Genomic DNA, 22,305 nt, shown 5'->3' with positions numbered 1-22,305 from the left:
AATCGCCAAATCCGCGACCATAATCGCGAAATCCGCGAACATAATCGCGAAATCCGCGAATCCAAGGGACCAGCTCATTTTTTCGTTTAAGGCTGTTTAATACAACATTTTCTCGTTTATAAAGGTTTAGCAAAGAAGTGGAAGAGCAAACTGATGAAAGCATGACAAATTTAAACAAGACAAGTTAAGAACAAATTCTGATTTATAGAGGTAGGTACCTAATTTTAAAGTTAAAAAACGCGTCCCGAATTTTTTCTGGGACAGAAACGGAAATTCGGGACAAAACGCCCCAAAATGAAAAACTGAACGGGACGCCGGGACACCCCCTGAAATTCGGGACTGTCCCGGCCAATTCGGGACGTTTGGCAAGCCTACCCATACCTCTACGGTTTTGGCGCTGATCAAATGGTGCCATCGATTGCTTCTCATGGTCACAGTAATAGATAGGCAATGTAGATATATTCTGTGCCCATCGAATTGAGTGCAGTTTTGTGACTTTGTTCGGCTCTGATTAAATTATTCGATCTTGTCAGGATTTGAACCCAGGTCTGAGACTAAAGGAAAGATCGGTGGTTCGATGGAAAAGCTCCTTCAGGCGAACTTTGCCATTTTAAAGAAAGCAAAAGAAGTAAGTATTGGTAGAGATTGCCCCGCAGGCAATAATTTCGCCCTTGGTTTGTAACTTGCAATTTCTTGTATTTGTGTACATTGAATTCTAACAAATAAAGAGTCTAAATAAATAAATATGTAGGTATTGAGAAAAAGAAAATTGCATTTTTGTGGTGTTTTGAAAACTACCTTCGTAGCACCTAAAACAAATTAAATCGATTAAAAAAGTCTCACCAACGCTACTCCACTCGACGGGTTCTATGCCACCCTGTAATTTTGATATCAGTCGTACCATTTGATAAAATTTCAAATTATCATAATTCGCTAGAATTGTGCTGAATCGGCTAAGATTAATTTTTATCTGTGCTCTGAGCAATAAGTAGTCAAAATTTTGGGCTTTGGAAGAGACGATTAGGGAAAATCTTATACTTATACTTATTGGTCTAGCCCAGCGATCCCCAACCGGGGGTACGCGTACCCCTGGGGGGTACTGAGAGACCTTCCGGGGGTACGCGAGAAAAAATTGTGTAATGGCAGACAAAGGCAAATTTTTAATTTTGATGGGTTATCAATGCAGTACAGCCCAGAAAAGCACTGAATTTTGACCTCGAGGTATTGAAGTACTGATTTCTTTCAAAAGGTGAGGTCGCGTACCCCCGGAAGGTCTCTCAGTAGTAATGGTACACATCAACCTAGGTATGTGTAACCGGTACTCATTATGATGGTGGCAGGGGTACGTGAGATTAAATCCGGGTACCCAAGGGGTACGCGGGCGAAAAAAGGTTGGGAACCACTGGTCTAGACTGATGTGATTACCAGATAATGAAACAACAATAGGTTTGCAGTTATCTTAGGACGGAGCCTAGACAATTCCCATTGTTCACCCACTCAATTATCCACCTGGTGTAAACACACCACATTGATAAACATCTGTAGTAGTCAAATGAACCGTTTCGTCATGTTATAATTGTTGCACAACATGAACTTTAAGTCAAAGTTGATGTTGATGCTTTGATGGAAAATAAATCCAACAACAGATTGGAATCAGTGGAATCAAAAACATGATAAGCGAAATCAACAAAACCAATTTGAATAATTGAAATGAAAGTCTCACGGAAATTTATCAACTCGAATCCATCATTTTTATCTCAACACCGCTCAGGTGATAAAACGCGACGTGTGATGTCAAATTAGATTGGAAATTGACATCACACGATGTTTTTATTGGTTACGTAATATGAAATTATCGATGCACCGGTCAGGGATCAGGATGTGCTTGATGCATGTCTGTCTGATGTGAACACTAAATTACTAAAGATGAATGAAAAGTCTGATGTGAATAGCACTCCGCTTTCTCGGAGCCTAGACAATTCCCATTGTTCACCCACTCAATTATCCACCTGGTGTAAACACACCACATTGATAAACATCTGTAGTAGTCAAATGAACCGTTTCGTCATGTTATAATTGTTGCACAACATGAACTTTAAGTCAAAGTTGATGTTGATGCTTTGATGGAAAATAAATCCAACAACAGATTGGAATCAGTGGAATCAAAAACATGATAAGCGAAATAAACAAAAGCAATTTGAATAATTGAAATGTGACGTATCAAACAATGTGGAAAAAAAACACATTCATAATTATTCCAAAATGATAAGAATTATAAGAAAAGGACCCATTTGAAAATTGAATTAAAAAATAATGTCGTTTCTTGATATTATTGAACTCAAATTTAAACTAACTTATGACAAAATGCCTTAACAACACATTTGCTTCAAGAGATCAAGACTCTCTACAATAAATATTACTTCTGTGACGTATCAAACAATGTGGAAAAAAAACACATTCATAATTATTCCAAAATGATAAGAATTATAAGAAAAGGACCCATTTGAAAATGGAATTAAAAAATAATGTCGTTTCTTGAAATTATTGAACTCAAATTTAAACTAACTTTATGACAAAATGCCTTAACAACACATATGCTTCAAGAGATCAAGACTCTCTACAGTCTCTACAATAAATATTACTTTTAAAGGCTCCTTATCTTACCAGTATATTTACTTTAAGACTAAAACTCCTTACTTTGAGACCAAGACATTGCATTTACACTACCTAACTTTAAGAACGAGAGGCCTTAGTTTACATCACTTTCCTTATCTTACCAGTATATTTACTTTAAGACTAAAACTCCTTACTTTGAGACCAAGACATTGCATTTACACTACCTAACTTTAAGAACAAGAGGCCTTAGTTTACATCACTTATTTAACAAGACGACTTACTTTAAGACTAAAACTCCCTTCCTTGTTGCAGCTGTCAGATCAATATTGTCAACACCTGTCCCTGCTCTTCCAACCACTTGTAAATTGCTGGCCTGTAACACTTCAGCTGTCACTTTGGTGTCTGATCTGACCACAAGTCCGTCATATTTCTGCAAGAAAAGAAATAAGAACCATTACAAAGGATATTACAAGACCATTACAAAAAACATATCAGCAGTATCACAAAGAAAGCCTTCTCCTTTGCAAGGCATTGGAGATACCATCAGATAATATAAGTATATGATGTGAAAGAATAGGACTAGTAAGTAATTAGGTAAGTAAGTAAGAAAGTATAAAGTAGGTAAGTGAGTAGATAAGTTAGTAAGAAATACCTACCAATATTGCATAACATTACAAAGTAGTTATAAAAAGTAGGGCCACAAAGACACCATATTACCAAACATTAGGGTGATCCTGAGCCTTACGAAATCTTACAAAGTACCTACCTAGGTATATTTAATAAGTATCTCTAGAGTAGTAGCTAAACAAGTACAAGAAATACCTACCAATATTGCATAACATTACAAAGTAGTTATAAAAAGTAGGGCCACAAAGACACCATATTACCAAACATTAGGGTGGTCCTGAGCCTTATTACGAAATCTTACAAAGTACCTACCTAGGTATATTTAATAAGTATCTCTAGAGTAGTAGCTAAACAAGTATGATATTTTTCCACCATTATGATATTTTTCCACCATTATCTTTCTCAGTGTAAACACTTGAAAGTGGTCTATAATTCTCGCTTTGCAATCTAAGAATCTCAGGTTCGAATCACAGTCAGATAATTCATCCTCATAGTACTCAATATTTCGATCTTTCTCAGTGTAAACACTTGAAAGTGGTCTATAATTCTCGCTTTGCAATCTAAGAATCTCAGGTTCGAATCACAGTCAGATAATTTATCCTCATAGTACTCAATATTTCTGAACGAATATTATCCGTTGAGGATAAAATCCGCCTCGGGCGGGAATAGAACCCACGGCCTAGCGCTTACAAGGCAGACGCGCTACCAAACAAGCTACGAGTAAGTAGGCTGGTATGAATATTTTTACTGTGATTTTGATTATTAAAATCACTTTGTCAAATGTCTTTCCAGAGGGCAACGTGCTGATGCTCCAACTATTACCCCCTGGAGAAATTTTCTGAACCAAGTACTGACGCGAGCAGGAATAGTTGAAATGTCCTTCTCTCATACACTACGCTAAATTTCATATTGTTTACAAAATGTCTGGGATATTAACTCTTGGTCAATTTTCCTAATTTCATGATATGTCTTGCACTCAAACCATCAACCTCCATATCTAAAGTCCATTAGCATTCATCATTACTTCATTACCTTTCTATCTGAGGATATGTTTCACATTTATGTCAATCAGGAAGTATCATTTCAGTAGTTGTACCCACTAGTTGAAAATTTCCATGACTACAAATAAATAAAAACGAGAATAATGACGTGTGCTTGAAAGTAGGTAAGGTAGGTACTCAGGTACTTTACCTAGTTTCTCAATGAAACTCTTTAAATGTAACATTTGTAGCATTGATTTTTTTAAATAATAAAAATAGTTCATTGTGTTATGTAGATGGAATTATCAAGCAGAAGAAGAACAAGAAGGAGAGGAAGAAGTTCGTTCGTTTTAGACATTAAGTGGTCGTCAATATTGGCTTAACTTGTGGCGCACTTTAATTTGATACTGAAAATCTTGTTAAGACACATTATGAAATTGCTGATAATCTTCGCTAGGGGGGAAATGTTTAGCAGCATAATGTGGGCGCTCCGACGTAATGGCAGAACCACCTGGCGGTGAAAATATCAAAACTCAGACTTTTCCATTTTCATAAAAAGGAAAAGCGTGCTAGTAGTGAGGCAGCGAGGATATATCGTACAAACAATAGGATGTTTTATATTTCTGAAACAAATATAATATCAGAAAGGGGGTGAAAAGTTTTTTCTACACGTTCAAGGACTTGGAGAAGGAAAGCGCAGGGTGGCCAAGTATCTCCTCACGCTTGCGTGGAAACTCTATTTTTCCCTTTTTTGAGAGCAGGGAATCAATGCTATAAGTAAATTCCTTAAACTTTGAAGAAATATTTCATTTCATTATTTTTTATTTATTTATTTTGTAAAATTCACGTTATTTTAGCATTAAAGTAATGAGTTACTAGTTTTTTCCATTGTTTCGTTGTTTATTTCAATAGATATTAAAGCAAATAATTACTAGAATAAAAAAAATATATATATTATTAATTGTTTCTAAATCTGAACATGCAACATGAATAGGCTGTGTTTTAATGTTCAAGTTTATGTTCAATGAGTTGGTACAAAAAGAAAAGTGTGTGAAAAGTTGTTAAATTTCAAAGTGATATCTGTCTTATTAACCAGTTAAGAATGCAGAAGGAACAAAATTCTAAAGACGTACAACAATACGTCGGGCCTTACAAATTGGATAAAACATTAGGGAAGGGACAAACAGGTAAAGGAACAAAATTCTAAAGACGTACAACAATACGTCGGGCCTTACAAATTGGATAAAACATTAGGGAAGGGACAAACAGGTAATGTATATGTATTTCATTTTAATGGACGTTAAGTCAATCAGTTAAGAGCAGTTGATACTGGGAATTCGCAGTTGATAACATTAGGTAATGCTACTCAGTTTGCCTCTAAAAACGTAAACATGACAACATCTATGCCAAGTTTCCATCCAAAACAGTTCGACCTATAACCTATAAAACTGTGCGACCTATAAAAGCAATGATATCTATAGGAAAAGGCCAAACGAATATATTACTCCGTTAGCTTTCTACAGTACTCATTTCTCCTGGGATTTTCCTTTTTTATTCGTTTTGATTGCAGTATGTGAATCGAATATACTACAAGCGTAGCAGGTACTGATTAAGTAGAAGGATTCTATTGCCATATTGTCAAGCTTAAAGTTTCATGGGACAATGTCTTTGGATTTAAAGAAATAGGCTAAGAAGATAACCTGAAAGTTTTTACTCAAGCTATTTCCCTCACTCTAGAAAGAAAACAATAATTTCATATACGCACTGTAGGATATAGGAGGTATACTTCGTATGCTCTGAGGATATGGAAAGTAAAAATCGATTTTCAGTCAACTACACAACATATCAAGTGACACAAACATCGGTTTTTATTTTACAGATATACAATGAAAGTTAGGAAATTGATATGTTTCATTTACTATTTTTTGATGGAACACAAAAGTTATCAATATCCGGGTGAGGGCTCTCAGCATCTTGAGAATCAACCCCCTTAGTATTGATGCTAGACTAGATATTAGATAGATTAGATCTTATAAATCTGGCTGGATTAAATTACAAACTGTTATTCTAATGCGATGACTTTTTCTAAGCTGAGAGTCTAAATAAAGCACTACTTATACTTGTAAATCCTACTGAAATGACAAGATGGCATTCCCTGACTAGCAGAGGTATATTTTCTTTTCAGGAAACTGACCACTGGAAAATTGACCACTGCTCAAATAGAAACTGCATGGACCAGTGGTCAATTTTCCAATGGTCAGTGTTCAATTTCCCGAAAGAAAAATACACTTCAGCTGCTTCGACTATAAGGGCGGGAACACTTTGGTCTTTACTTTTTCGCGGTCAGTGTGATTTAGGAACTTGGCCTGGAGCACTACTTACCTCAACATTGTCAGCAACTTAAACAATTCAAGAGCAGCAGAATCAGCACTCCATACAAGAGCCTCTTTTAATCGAATCGAATGCTAAAAATTTTATCGTTTTGAGATAATGTCAGATAGGGATTTGTGAAGTAGTTAATGATAATGATAATGTCTTATTAACAACAACATTATGAACTCAGGAACTGCATAATGATTGTTGAATTCACGAGGCCCAGCACGCTTCTGCACTTGAAAATCCAGGGTCGATACCCCGTGAGATAAAAAAGTAAAAAAAAAAAAAAAAAATGGGAATTTTTTTTTTTTTTTATTATTATTAGTGCTTTATTTAGACTGTCGAATTAGGACATGTAGTCCCATTATCTCAACAGTTTAATATTGCACCACTTTATTTATTTAAATCATAAAGTACAAAATGGTAGGTAACTAATTATAATTACATAGGTAATAATAAAAAATCAGATGTTATCTTACGAGTAATACCTAACTGTTATAGGTAATTGCCTTGGTGGTGTAATAGTGGTCAAATCGCTGCTGCTAAATAAGAGGGTGAGGGTTCAAACCCAGCCAAGGATCTCTGAGTGCCTATATTTGAAGAACCAAGAGTTGGTAAACAGTTCTTTCACAGTGAGAAAAAAACTAGGGTTGGGAGGCCAAGCGAGTGACTGGGTTTCAGAACTCTAATCTTGAACTCTATATCGGGAAGCTCAACAGTATAATATAGCATTCCAACAACCTAAATTAGGGGGAGTGACAAAATAATAGAGTTCTTTCACCCTAACTTGTGGCACCCTGTCACTAATATGAGTTCTTTCACCCTAACTTGTGGCACCCTGAACAGAAATGTTCGTAAGTACCTCCTATTTATTTTATTCTATAAAATTAATATCGAAATTTTGGAACCCAGCTCATTTATTCTGATTGTATGGCCAAGCTCAAAGCGAGAAAGTTTTAGATAACACTTCAGTCGTTAATTTAAGACCGGTTTTAGCGTCACCTATGTTAAGCTACGCCGAGCAAGGTCAAAAAATGGATGGATGGGTGACTTAAACATTATATTGGTATTTATTAGGAAAAGAAATTTGTCGCGACGACCTATGAACTCAAAGCGAGAAAGTTTTAGATAACACTTCAGTCGATCATTTAAGACCGGTTTTAACGTTACTTATGTTAAGCTACGCCGAGGAAGGCCAATAAATGGATGGGTGACTTGCACACTATATTGGGAATAAAGGGAGAACGGGCTCTAGTCTTGATTTTAAATCATTACATGAAAGTAAAATCAAAAATCAAATCAATAATAATAATAAACTGAATATTAGGTAAACAAATTAGGTAGGTACATAGGTATTCTTTAACCACGATCGAATAACCTACGGGCTAAAAAATTCCCGGAGGGACGGGCCCAGCTTGTTTTAATTAGAGAAATGAAAGTAGAGATTAACGTGGGAAGAGGAAAAAAGTGGGAAGAGATACAAACTAGACAAAAGCATGGAGAGAAAAAGTAAACGAGAGAGGTAAAGAGATAGATACTTAGAGAGAGGGAGAGAACGGGGGGGGAGGGAAAAGGAGACTGAAAGAGGAGGGAAAAAGAAATCAAAGGGAAAGAAAGGGAGAGATAGGGCAGGGGGCAAAAACGACAGTTGAAACTTGATTGTAAACAAAAGATGAGATTTTCGTGGTCTGACGCTCCAGGGTGCACGGATACATATTACATGTGAACTTCGTACAAACTAGACTAGACAGTTCAAACTCATGAAGAACAAGCTGGGCCCGTCCCTCCGGGAATTTTTAAGCCCGTAGTTTATTTGATCGAGGTTAAAGAAAATCAGTACCTACCTACGTACCTAGCTAATTTGTTAGGTACGATATGTACATAGGTACGATAGGTGATAGGTAACATACCTATTATTACAGATAAACAAAATACAGTCGAACCTGGATAAACGAGAATCCAAGGGACCAGCTCATTTTTTCGTTTAAGGCGGTTTAATAAACAAAATACAGTCGAACCTGGATAAACGAGAATCCAAGGGACCAGCTCATTTTTTCGTTTAAGGCGGTTTAATAACAAAATACAGTCGAACCGGATAAACGAGAATCCAAGGGACCAGCTCATTTTTTCGTTTAAGGCGGTTTAATACAACATTTTCTCGTTTATAAAGAGTCGAACCTGGATAAACGAGAATCCAAGGGACCAGCTCATTTTTTCGTTTAAGGCGGTTTAATACAACATTTTCTCGTTTATAAAGGAAGAGCAAACTGATGAAACATGACAAATTTAAACAAGTTAAGAACAAATTCTGATTTATAGAGGTACCTAATTTTAAAGTTAAAAAACGCGTCCCGAATTTTTTCTGGGACAGAAACGGAAATTCGGGACAAAACGCCCCAAAATGAAAAACTGAACGGGACGCCGGGACACCCCCTGAAATTCGGGACTGTCCCGGCCAATTCGGGACTGTCCCGGCCAATTCGGGACGTTTGGCAAGCCTACCCATACCTCTACGGTTTTGGCGCTGATCAAATGGTGCCATCGATTGCTTCTCATGGTCACAGTAATAGATAGGCAATGTAGATATATTCTGTGCTCATCAAATTGAGTGCAGTTTTGTGACTTTGTTCGGCCCTGATTAAATTATTCGATCTTGTCGGAATTTGAACCCAGGTCTGAGACTAAAGGAAAGATCAGTGGTTCGATGGAAAAGCTCCTTCAGGCGAATTGCCATTTTAAAGAAAGCAAAAGAAGTAAGTATTGGTAGAGATTGCCCCGCAGGCAATAATTTCGCCCTTGGTTTGTGACTTGCAATTTCTTGTATTTGTGTACATTGAATTCTAACAAATAAAGAGTCTAAATAAATAAATATGTAGGTATTGAGAAAAAGGAAATTACATTTTTGTGGTGTTTTGAAAACTACCTTTGTAGCACCTAAAACAAATTAAATCGATTAAAAAAGTCTCATGGAAATTTATCAACTCGAATCCATCATTTTTATCTCAACACCGCTCAGGTGATAAAACGCGACGTGTGATGTCAAATTAGATTGGAAATTGACATCACACGATGTTTTTATTGGTTACGTAATATGAAATAATCGATGCACCGGTCAGGGATCAGGAACAGGATGTGCTTGATGCATGTCTGTCTGATGTGAACACTAAATTACTAAATATGAATGAAGAGTCTGATGTGAATAGCACTCCGCTTTCTCGTAGTTTACTCTAGAAGGATGGCACGATTCGTCTTGTGACCTTGTGTTAAGTAAGTGTTTTACTCATGCTAAAGCCATTTGTCTACATGGTGTTAGCGTCTAATTTACAAGAAACTTTAGAGATGGGTTACCTACTATACTAAATTTCATTGTTTCTCTCGATGTCCAAATTATTTGCTTTTTCTCTGTGTCCAAATAAGTTTGACTGTTTGAATGAGCTTAGGAGGTGTATTATTGTTATAATTTCTATGTAAAAGAAAGTATCAAAATCAAATCAATTAAATATCGTTGAGGACGTTCTCCTGTTTACCAGGCAAGCGGTTTGACCACTACACCAGCGAGGCGGGATAAATAATAACTACAGATTATAAAATTACGTGAACGTTCCTAAAAATAAGCAAATAAATAATAATAATAAAAACACTACTTTTGGATATAAAACAACGCTACTCGACTTGACGAGTTCTATGCCATCCTGTAATTTTGATATCAGTCGGACCATTTGATAAAATTTCAAATTATCATAATTCGCGAGAATTGTGCTGAATCGGCTAAGATTAATTTTTATCTGTGCTCTGAGCTATACGTAGTCCAAATTTTGGGCTTCGAAAAAGACGATTAGGGAAAATCTTATACTTACGAGTATACTTATTAAGTTCATAGGTCGTCGCGACAAATTTCAAGATCAGAGCTCATTTGTGTGAGAGAATGTGAAAAAAATCCCCCAAAAACCAGTTTTTTTGCTTTTTGGTTTTCTGGACAAAATTTGCACCACCATTTTCATGTTCCTGGTAAAAAGACCTTTAATTTCATATATAGGTCGACCAGGTTTGGATAAGTCCTTCTATGGGAACAGACAGACAGACTGACAGACACCGAAGCGAATACAATAGTCCGTCCCTTATACCTTTTTATTACTATTGTAATAATAAAGGAAGGACGGACTAAAAAGGCACAAAAAGCACCCAATCGATCCCAAAATAGGTTGGTATAATGAGCGAATTTCCATCAAGTGGTGGATATGTTTAAATAATTTCTTCGGGGGGGGGGGGAGTATTAATATAATATGATATTAGAAAGCAGGGGTATTTTCGGGGGGTATCGATTCTTCAATGTAGAACGTAGTAGAACACGGAATTCTGCCATTCCGAGAGCAGGAGGAGGGGATTCATCAAAAGCTAGTAATATTTCATACTATATCTCTATAACAAGGAGTGCGGAATGCTATGAAATGGTATTTATCTTTAGATGCCAACAAACTTTTCCTATTTTTCCGCACCCTGGGGAATTTCCGTACGTGTACGGTTATGTCCCGTGATTTTCGTGTCATGTTTCAGCGGACATCACGTTTTTTAGTCGATGCCCTAGATTTTTGCCCGGAATAATTACCTACAGTTATAAATGTTATAGTAAATTACCTATAAATGTAAATGCTCAGATATTTTCGTTGTAATCTGGGTGTAGAATCTTGAATTTGAAATTTAGTGAGGTAACCTTTGTAGCGTGTACTTTTCCTACACGATTCCTGCTGGGGGAAATTTTCTAGAACTTTCTAAGCGTCCGTTCATTGAATATACAGTCTGGGAATTATTTCTTTATTGTTTTTTATGGTAACGAGTTTTCCTTTTAGGGAGGTTTCCTTAAATTGTATTTTGAAAAGAAGCATTATCTGGGTAAAAGTTGGCTTCACCAATATTTTTTCAGTCTCTAAAAAGCCCTGTAAAGTTCCACTTGATTTGTAAGGCTTAACAGATCTGTTGAGCTAATAGGCTGTTGGGCTGTTGGGGGCTAAAAAGAAATTTGGGTGTAAACATTGGGTACCCGCGTAATATTTTATCGCGTACCCGAGTACTCAATTACCCCCGGTCAAATCATCAGTTAAAACATCGATACTATTTACTCACTAAAATGATATTGATTATAAACAAATAAAATATTTGTTCTTTTTATTTATTTAGTCTTTCATTTATTTAATGTTCACTTTTACCTTACAGGTGGAGAGGGAGATAGCAATCATGAAACTGATAGAGCACCCACACGTATTGCGACTTTCTGATGTTTATGAGAACAAGAAAAATCTGTAAGTACCTAAAGCATCAAGTTCCTTTGAACAGCTTGGGAGATGAAGTTTTTTGATTGGATAGCTATACAATGTTATTTATTATTAATAAATTGTATTATTATTTAATAGGTCAGACATATTTTACGACACTCCGAAAGTAATTTGGGAGTTCTGTTGTCGGATTCCATACATTATTGTCAAAGTTTTAATGAGACCTTTTCACACTTTACTAAACAAACAAAAAAATAGCTATTCGTAGATTAAATTACTCGGTATATTAATTTTTACCAATTTTGTTAAAAATCGAGCAAATCCAAGACATTAAATCCATGAAGCCGACCCGACCTTTGAAATGAAAGTATACATAATGATGTGTACATTAGTGGAGATTTATTGGGTGACTAAGATGGGCATAAGTCATAAGGAAGAACTTGGCATGTTATGCCAAATCAAACATGGCTTAAACCAACCAGAACGGCTGAACCCGTGGGAATATGCAAACCAAACGGGCAAGATTGAAAATGAAAGGACACACTCTCATAACATTGCAAATTCGTTTCTATTATTTTGAAACAATAATCTCTGAAGAAGAAGAAGAAGAAGTTGAAGAAGGAGAAAGAAAGAAGAAGAAGTTGAAGAAGAAGAAAGAAAGAAAGAAAGAAAGAAAGAAGAAGAAGAAGAAGAAAAAGAAGAAGAAGAAGAAGAAGAAAATAAAGAATAAAAAAGAGAATGAAAAAGAAGAAGAGTAATGAAGAAAAAGCAGTCGAATTCAAACTATAACTTCAACTCGGAACAAGGAGCAGAAAGCAGGAGCAAGTGCTGTTACCTTTAAGCTTTAAGTAAAGGCCAAATGCCAGGCAAGTAATGTGCTTGGTGCCGACATGACAAGGCAAAAACTCGTGTAGACTGCTCTATAGATCAAACGGAAGTTGAAGAAGAAGAAAGAAAGAAAGAAAGAAAGAAAGAAGAAGAAGAAGAAGAAAAAGAAGAAGAAGAAGAAGAAGAAAATAAAGAATAAAAAAGAGAATGAAAAAGAAGAAGAGTAATGAAGAAAAAGCAGTCGAATTCAAACTATAACTTCAACTCGGAACAAGGAGCAGAAAGCAGGAGCAAGTGCTGTTACCTTTAAGCTTTAACTAAAGGCCAAATGCCAGGCAAGTCATGTGCTTGGTGCCGACATGACAAGGCAGAAACTCGTGTAGACTGCTCTAGATAAAGTTGCCAACTAGAGAGGTTGTCATAAATAATAATGATATCTTCTTCTTTGAGTGCCTATCTGCCTATTCGTGATTTATAGTCACATGGAGTCGAGTAACATGAAATAAAAATCTCATTGTGTATCAAACATGGAGTCGCGTTTTCCCGCAAAATTTCAAAAATAGGTATGGACCAGAACGGAGGGGTTAGGGGGTTGCCAGTTGAACACACATGTTAGCATTAAGATTTCATTCGCATTACTTAAAGGCACATTCTTTTGGCCCGTTGCTGTTGTGTAGGAAGACTGTTGGCCCGTGACCAAAAAAAGAGATCTGCATAAATGCCTCTGTAACTATGTCAAATAAAATAAACTTTGTCAAGGTCCATATTGAATGGAATTCGGGAAACAATTCAAATTTCCAATTTTCCTTTCAGGGTGAAAAATACGACGGCCGAAGGGCTGATGTGTGGTCTTGTGGAGTTATTCTGTACGCTCTACTGGTGGGAGCTTTGCCTTTTGATGACGACAACCTGAGACAATTGCTGGAAAAGGTCAAGAGGGGTGTGTTTCACATTCCGCACTTTGTACCGCCTGATTGTCAGTGCCTTCTTAGGGGAATGATTGAGGTGAACCCGGAAAAACGAATGACGGTGAGTATACCTACTTGAGGGTTTTTAAGTGTTCTTATCATCACAAACTTCGTATACCTAGGTACTTAAAGGTTCTCAAGTTCCCTTATCACAAACTTTTCGTACTCCCTAAGGCCCGTTCCTATTTGTCGTGAGTTTCATCCGATTTTTTTCCGATTGCCCTGTAGGAATGTAATTTAAACGAGAGTGTTCCCATTACACACGACACGATTTTTTTCCGAATGACAACGAGCTCTTACTCCTCACAGAAAAAATCGCAATACTTGTCAATTTCGTTAAGCGAGTGAAAATTCCTTATGCTAACTTGAATCGAATGGAAAAGTTTATTCTTATGCTTAGATGCTCGAATTCTATTCCATTCTTATTCCAATTCTAGCCTTTTCTATGCTGACCTAAAAAAACTCCCTGTGTTTCCACAGCTAGCGGATATCAACAGTCACCCATGGGTGACAGCAGGCGGTAGAGGAGAGCTGGAACTGGAGTTACCAATGATGGAAGTCATTCAAACCCACATCATCCCAAGTGTGGAAGAAATAGATCCTGACGTCCTGCAAGCGATATCCAACCTGGGCTGCTTCAAACAAAAAGACTTACTCATTCAAGAACTTTTAAATAATCAGTAAGTTGCCTAAACAGGAGGGTGTGGGTTCAATCCCAGCCGAGGTATGGAATTTTATCCTCAATATAATTTGTGAGTTTGCGTGGTCAAACTCACAAATTAATACTAGTAATCTACTGCTGGAGTAAAGGGACTTGTCAGTCCTATGCGAGCACTATTATTAATTATTATTATAAGTTGAAAAAGAGCGGTGGTCCGGTGGTAATTACAATAAAATTGCTCTGGATTGAAATGAACTCAAAATTTCTAAATGATCAATAAGTTGAAAAAGAGTTAATTTCATATATAGTTATTATTATTATTATTATTATTATAGAGGGGTTTTTTGAGTGAAGAGAAAAGGAAGACAGGATAAACGAAAGCCAACAGTTCCGAGAGCGAGCCTTACCTGTTGAGGATAAATCCACCCAGGGCGGGAATCGAACCCGCGACCTATCGTGTACAAGGCAGACTTTCAACATTTGCTAAATATTTTTCGTATCTTCTGTTTCAGGTTTAGTGAAAGTCGGAATACATTGTATAACCGAAAAGAAAGTAGCCATTAAAATTATTAATAGAGAAAAACTAAGTGAATCTGTGTTAATGAAGGTAAGTACTCATCATTCGTAGTTAAATAATACATAAACAACTACAACTTGATTGTTTAATGTGTATAACCGAAAAGAAAGTAGCCATTAAAATTATTAATAGAGAAAAACTAAGTGAATCTGTGTTAATGAAGGTAAGTACTCATCATTTGTAGTTAAATAATACATATACAACTACAACTTGATTGTTTAATTATGATTTATTTATTAATTGAGGTATTTATTGAATGTTTACTTTAAAAAATATCTTGAACAATTCCCCTTGCTTATTAGAAGAAATGATTAGTGGAGACGCCAAAAACACAATAGAAACGGATAGGTACAAATTAATGCGGTGATCGTGGAACCAATTAGTGGAGATGCCAAAGATACCTAGGTAGATGGAAAAAATTGACCTTTCTTTTTAAAAAAGCAAAAAGTGGAGAAAAGGTTTTTTTTTTTTTCTTTTTAGAAAAAGTGTTTTGACGTAGGTACGAGTAGGTACCTATGAAATCAATGTAAAGAAAAAGAAAAAAAAATAGAAAGTAACAGTAGAGATGCGAGATGCAAAAAAAAGGAAATCTAAGAAATTTAACGCACGTTTAATTTGATAAGTATCACTCTCTCTCTCTCTCTCTCTCTCTCTCTCTCTCTCTCTCTCTCTCTCTCTCTCTTTCTCTCTCTCTCCCTCTCTCTCTCCCTCTCTCTTTCTCTCTCTCTACTCGCAAATGTACTGAAATAATTAATATTTATTCTTTTCTTCTCTTCTTCTTCTTCTTCTTCTTCTTCTTCTTCTTCTTCTTCTTCATCTTCTTCTTCTTCGTTATTTACCTATTCATTTTCAGCCCGTCCTTCCTTTATTATTACGATAGTAATAAAAAAGGTATAGTGGACGGGCTATTATATTCGCTTCGGTGTCGTCTGTCTGTCACTCTGTCTGTCCCCATAGAAGGACTTATCCAAACCTGGTCGACCGATATATCAAATTAAAGGTCTTTTTACCAGGAACACGAAAGTGGTGATGCAAATTTTGCCCAGAGAACCATAAAGCCTAGCAGTTACAGTTCCCTCTGTCAAACCTCTTTAAAAAAAAAAAAAAATCATTGGATTCCGGGGCCAATAGAGGCGCCCCTCTATTTTTTCGGCACCCGACTTTTCTGAGTCGGTTCTCCATTTCACTGAACCACAAATGACAAACAGGAATATAGATGTCTAACTCGATTATTTCTCCCCCTATTCCAGATATTTAATCCTGGAACACGTATCCGGTGGTGAACTATTTGACTACTTGGTGAAGAAAGGAAGATTGACACCGAAGGAAGCGAGGAAGTTTTTCCGACAGATTATTTCGGCCTTAGACTTTTGTCATAGTCATTCTATTTGGTAAGATCGATCTATCTCTTTCATTTATGGCTTTCTTTTAAAGGCCCATTCCCATTTGTGAGTTTCATCCGATTTTTCCCCCCGAATATCCTGCAGGCAATGTAATTTAAATGAGAGTGTTCCCGCTACATGACACGATCCATAAAATTAAGCGTAGTGGGGAACGACATTTGTGACGAACATTTATACTTAACACAGTTAAAATCCCTTTTAAATTCAATAATAATTTGGACCCGTTTTTTCGATTACGTTTCAGTCATAGAGATTTGAAGCCTGAAAATTTACTTTTAGACGAAAAAACCAATATCAAAATTGCTGATTTTGGAATGGCCTCCCTTCAACCAAACGGAAGTATGCTAGAAACCAGCTGCGGGTCCCCACATTACGCCTGTCCAGAAGTTATCAGGGTAAGGAAGAATTTGAGATACCTGTTACCTAATATTTTTAGAGATATGTACCTAATCTTGTTTTTAGCTAGTCCTAAAAGCCTAAATCCAATATTTTGTACAGTATTGGACTGGATCTTCATGACTACAAGATGCACATTTTGCTAGGCTTTTAGTCCAAAATTTTGGATATTAGGCCTTTAGAGGACATACCAATTTGTTTTTTTTCGATCCTCATTAATGAATTTAGCTGTTGGTCAGCAACCTTATGTGGTGGTTGGGGCTGGAGACCTCGGAACCTCCCATTTAATTGAGGGTTTGGTGAGAAACCTTTTGGGGGGGTGGGGGCTGGAGCCCCGGGACCCCCCCTTTTTTTTTTTTTTTTTTTTTCTTAATATTTATTTAATTGTAAACTATTATTTTTTTGTTTACGTTCTCATTGTTTACTCCTATTTCATTCCTTGTTTTACTTCCCCAGATCTCGAGTACACAGGAGAGGGAGCATTACAAGTGGGAAGCATCCAGGATCCTCTGCTTCTACTCCCAACTCCTTCATCTCATCCTCTTCATCTCTAGCAGGACTTCTATCGCCGTTACCACAAAGGTACGAACGAAGCGAGGTCTGAGTTTTCGACGAGTTATTTCCACCTTTGGCCGTGGTTCCATGGCATTATGAGATTTTTTTAAGAGAGAGATTTGATAGAGTAAACTGTAACTGCTAAGGTTTCATCGTCCCGAAATCGAAGAGAAAAGGAAGACAAGATAGGAGAAAGCCAGCCGTTCCGAGAACGAACATTATCAGTTTAGAATAAAATCCGCCCCGGTGGCCTAGCGCTTACAAGGCAGACGCGTTTGTTCGTTCCACCGTTATGAAATTGAAGGGTTAGTCAGATTTTGATTACTTTCAATACGGAATATTGGTCATTGAAATTTGGGCCTCATTCTGTCTTTGGAGGCCCTGTAGGCCCTTTCTGTGTAAGCTCTACGGTTCGCTCAACAACTAGTAAGTACCAAATTAGAAGCAGTCTTCAGTGAACAGCAAAACTCAGTACCTATAGGTATACTCGTATTATTGCTGTGGTCAAATTATCAAACAAATGAAGACGGTTTATGCCACGGTCAGAATCGATCCCATGACCTTTGCATTCCAAGCGAATACCTCAACCACACTACTAACGCGGTATCGGCTAAAGTTATCAACTTATTTCATCGTATTACTTTACATACCAACTCGTATATCATCTTATTAGTTTACGAGTATGTCGTTAAAGGAATCCCTAATTGCATCAAGGAATGTTATGAACAAGGAGTATGTTTGTTTTCTCAGCAACCTGCTTAACCTCCGCTGACCTTACGGGCAGGCTCGGGTTCGATACTCGACAGGATCTAAATATTAAAACATTTAGATTAAATATTAAAACATTCATCAATCATCAAATCAAATCATGAATTATTGTGGTGAAGCAATAGCCTCTTCACAAAATTGTGGGTATCACAGTATTACAAGTCTTTCATTTACTCAATCGTATCTATCATCGCTCGTTTCTTTGACTTGTAATGCCGCCACTGGTCGCTACTCGATAAAAGGAGCTACTCAATTGTCCTCACAAGGCCGAGTACACCCCGATCTTCAAGCACAGAGCCGAAAGAACTTTGACCCCGCCGGAAATCGAACCTGGAACCTCCGGCGTGTAAGCCGAGTGTGATACCCACTCGGCCAAGGAGGTTGCTTTTTTTACACGAAATGTTATCACCAATAATTTAATTCTTAATTATTTTATCATTCCAGAGCGACAATAAGCAACAACTTCACGCACTCGAGCTCCTCGCTGATTCAAACCAGCACCAACCCGAGTGCCAAGTCCGACCCTAGCAATTTCTCTCTCCAGCACGTTACTCCTTCATTACCCGAACCAACTCCTATTATCTGGCCTAAATCAGCGTCGCAGCAGCAAAACCTCAAGCAAAGGTCATCACAGACACAACTGCAGCAGTCGCAGCAAAAGATTACGTCCCCACAGACACATACAGAGAAGTATCCAATCAATTCGGTTCATCCTAAGTATGAGACGAACAATTCCAACACGAGTGGGGCCGAATATGAAACCGTCAATCCGATGTTGACTTTGAGTAAGTTTGTGAGAAATCCTTAAATCATTTGAGTAACATAAGTGCGAAAATGTTGACTTTGAGTAAGTGTCAGAGCTTAGGTTTATAGGCAAACAGCCCCAAAAGTTGGGATAAGCTTATACGCATGTACAAAGTGTGAGAGAAATACTTTGAGTAACTTTAAATAAATACGTTTTCATGGCCCTAGCAATGCAAAGCCTACTCAGAGGCTTAGGTGTAGGGGCAAACAGCCCTAATAAAGGATGACCGGGACATCCAGACCCACTAAAACCCAACCTCTCCCTCTTCCCATTAGGGCCCTGGAACCAGATATATTGGACATTACTTCAGGGTTGGACTCTGCAGGATTAGAACCATAATATCTCTACCCTTACTTATGTAGATATTATATCCCTATGTTAACCTCTCCGAATCGACATTGCAGGTAATGGCGGCGGCTACTCCTACTCTCCCCAAACATCTCCGGAAATGTCCAAGAAGTATTGGTTCGGACAACTGGTCGTCACAGATAAAGAAGAAACCATCACGCTCCTAGTCAAAGGCAAATCTCTGGCTGCAATCAAAGCCGATCTGATCCACGCTTTCCTCACTGTTGCTGATTTATGTCACAATGTTATAAATCCGATGTCGTTCAAAGTAGAATACCAAAGGAACAACGCGCGAACGTTGCTGTTTCAGAGTCAGGTCAAATTTCAGGTCGACATTACGTCGGTGAAAACGTCGAATCCGGACGAGGATTGCTTCTCGATTACGTTCTCTTTGGCTGCTGGTAAGAAAATTGTAACTATCTACTTTTCGAAGGAATTTTATTCTGTTCGCCATTAATGTTTGTCACTACTTTTAAGAATAATAATTTTGTTTCCTCATTAATGGTCCCTTCGTTAAATGCCATGACTTGATGTGGAATCGAACAACCATAGTCCAGATCCAAAGGAAAGTACCCATAGGTGCTTAGTCAAAATCTTGAGAAAAATTACCTCTTCTGATAGGTATTTTTTTTTTTAATTCAGGAAATTTCACAAAAAAGAAGGTTGTTCTCAAAGTGTAACAAACCAAATGATATAAGTTTCAGCTGTGAATGAATAGGTAGGTAGGTAGCTTGATATTGATTTTGTATTCCTTCCTAGAGCTTAGTACGAGACTAAAATGCTACGCACATTGCATACCTAAAAAAATAAACGGCGATCATTAAAAATCGAAGAAAGAAAGATTGCATAGGAGAAATCCAGCTGTTCCGAGAAACCTTTTTTCGTTAAGGATAAAATTCACCCCGGGTGTGAATCGAACTTGCGACCTAGCGCTTACAGGGCGCGCTACCTCCAAGCTAACTAAACGAATACCTTATTATTATTATTATTATTATTATAAGTTGAAAAAGAGCGGTGCTAATTACAATAAAATTGCTCTGGATTGAAATAAACTCAAAATTTCTAAATGATCAATAAGTTGAAAAAGAGTCGAGGTAAATTACAATAAAATTGCTCTGAAGTGAAATAAATTCTACATTTCTAAATAATCAGTAAGTCGAAACAGACCTAGATTAGAATAAAGAGGTTCTAGATTTTAATAAATTGTTGCTAGATCTTGAAAATCTCGATGATGAATTACAATGAAATGGAGCTAGGTTTCAAAAAAATTGGTGCATGGTTAAAATCTCTAGCAAAAAAAAGCGAGCCTTAAAAGCCTGTTCTAATGCTTTTAACATTTAAAGCCCTGCCTCTCACATGCCAAAACAAAAACTTTTACTTCTACTTTTCTCTCGTAAAAAAAAAGAATTTTTTTTTTATTTTCACGTATAATAATAATAATAAACTCTTTTTCTGCTACTTTCAGACATAACACGGAAAAAGTTATCTACTTCCTCCTCCTGGAACGGAAACGTAAAAGGCCAGCGTACGAGGATGAAGCTGAACATTTCGTTCCAAGAACAGACTGCATAGATCCGCCCAGAAAACGAATTGACACGTGCAAGTTGCCTCCAAATTGTAGCTTAGAATTCTCGAAAATAGCGGATTTTTTTTTTTTTTTTTTTTTTTTTTTTTTTTTTTTTTTTTTGTTACAGGCAACATCAGGAGATTCAAGCGAATTTGTGATCATATTCAAGCTCATATTTGTGATAATCACGCTCCAAGTATACCTACGTCGCCCAAGGTGTGCCGAAAGTTCAGCTCCGATCTGTCTGAAAGCTCGAGTTGCAGTTCGGATACTGCGGAACCCAGCGAACAGCCTATGCCTAGCAATTTGTATTCGAATAATATCCAGATTCAGTGCAGATAGAATCGGTATCCAGTAAGTTCGATGTCAACTCAGAGGAAAAGTGAGTGACATTCGAAACTTTACTGAGAAACTATCGTGCACTTATGAGGGGATTGGGGGGTTGAAATTTTCAAATATAAAATCGCGTTACTTTAACTTGAGACAAGACGTATGAAAAATACTATGTAGGTAGGTTTTTTGTGAGTCTGACCGGATGATTTCAAAATCTGATTAAGAAATATGCAGCAGATTTTGAATGTGAAGGGCATCCACTCGTTTTTTTTTTTTTTTTTTTTTTTTTTTTAGCCAAAAACAAAATGTCAGCCCAAAAGCAAATCACCCCAAATCTAATTGTTATGATTGACAGGCTGACGAAATCTATGAATACGATTAGGTAAGTCTAAGAATGTCATTTTCAGCAGTTTTGTCTCATGTTGGAGTGATCAGACAATAGACTTAAATAGCAATATTTCGGTGAATCTGTCTCCTAAGGTGCGACTATTGGTGAAATACTAAACTATTGGTTGTTATTTGTTTGTAATAGACAGGTTTGTCAAAGGGAAAGTTTCTTTTCTCCCACTACACCGGCTAAAACATTAAGGTGTGTCCACACATAGTCGACTGCTGTGGACTATGTGTGGACGCACCCGTTAGAAGCGGTTTACTCATTCACACGAATGCGATTTTTTACACGGTGAGTGATTCCATCAATCGTTGGAAGTAAAGAAAATTCCTCAAATATAATGCCATCGATTCCAATGTCAGTAAAACCCTGAGCATTGGAAAGGATGGCATTTTATATTTGCTCAAACCGTCTACTGATAGGTGCCATAGATTTAAAAGACATAGATAACGAAATGCTTTTGAAAAGGAGCTGGCGGGGTCGAAGTTTTTTTCGGCTCTGTGCTTGGAGTTCGGGATGCACTCAGCCTCGTGAGGACAATTGAGTAGCGACTTGATTCGAGTAGCGACTTGATTCGAGTAGCGATCAGAGGCGACATTACCAGTGTAAAAAGGTTATTGAAATACCTACGGAAATTGATTGCAAATAAGGCACTTAGTAATGTTGTGATATCCACAAAAGTTGTGAAAAAGCTCCGCTTTACCACAAAGAATTTGAGATGGATTTTTTTTCTTTTGAAAAGGCCATCCAAAGGGACAATAGCACTACAGTTACAGTAGACCTCCCAGGCTAAAAGCCAAAAATAGCCTGGAACACTCTTTGAAAAAAGGAACTGA

At 37.1% G+C, this 22,305-nt stretch overlaps 2 protein-coding genes across 2 annotated transcripts in view; one reads left to right on the top strand and one right to left on the bottom strand.

The window, feature by feature from the left end:
- LOC103511281 (D-3-phosphoglycerate dehydrogenase) overlaps window positions 1-3,454 on the bottom strand; it is a gene marked incomplete at its 5' end in the record, with an annotated part of 29,192 nt that extends 25,738 nt beyond the window's left edge. Inside the window, 2 exons of the mRNA XM_026825047.1 lie at window positions 2,898-3,046; window positions 3,443-3,454. Coding sequence (XP_026680848.1) covers window positions 2,898-3,046; window positions 3,443-3,454 — 161 coding nt within the window. The remainder of the gene's footprint in view (window positions 1-2,897; window positions 3,047-3,442) is intronic.
- A 795-nt stretch (window positions 3,455-4,249) lies between these two features.
- LOC103511270 (serine/threonine-protein kinase BRSK2) lies at window positions 4,250-21,655 on the top strand. The gene is made up of 11 exons (XM_026825038.1): window positions 4,250-5,410; window positions 11,029-11,120; window positions 11,811-11,896; window positions 13,396-13,726; window positions 14,146-14,345; window positions 16,154-16,294; window positions 16,551-16,667; window positions 17,159-17,284; window positions 18,470-18,810; window positions 19,235-19,579; window positions 20,873-21,655. Exons 1-11 carry the CDS (start codon window positions 5,326-5,328, stop codon window positions 21,085-21,087), a joined length of 2,079 nt encoding a protein of 692 aa, XP_026680839.1. The 5' UTR covers window positions 4,250-5,325; the 3' UTR covers window positions 21,088-21,655.
- The last annotated feature ends 650 nt before the right edge of the window (window positions 21,656-22,305 follow it).

Source organism: Diaphorina citri, unplaced genomic scaffold (genome assembly GCF_000475195.1).
Source record: "Diaphorina citri unplaced genomic scaffold, Diaci psyllid genome assembly version 1.1 scaffold31, whole genome shotgun sequence".
Taxonomy (NCBI): domain Eukaryota; kingdom Metazoa; phylum Arthropoda; class Insecta; order Hemiptera; family Psyllidae; genus Diaphorina; species Diaphorina citri.
Note: the sequence above shows the minus strand (reverse complement) of the source record. Positions and strands in the feature narration are given on the sequence as shown.

Coding starts and splice junctions, on each gene's coding strand:
- LOC103511270 (XM_026825038.1), top strand. CDS start 5,326: ATGCAGAAGGAACAAAATTCTAAAGACGTACAACAATACGTCGGGCCT. Junction 5,411..11,028: donor ATTAGGGAAGGGACAAACAG/GTAAAGGAACAA, acceptor CTCTATAACAAG/GAGTGCGGAATGCTATGAAA. Junction 14,346..16,153: donor CAAGAACTTTTAAATAATCA/GTAAGTTGCCTA, acceptor CCCCTATTCCAG/ATATTTAATCCTGGAACACG.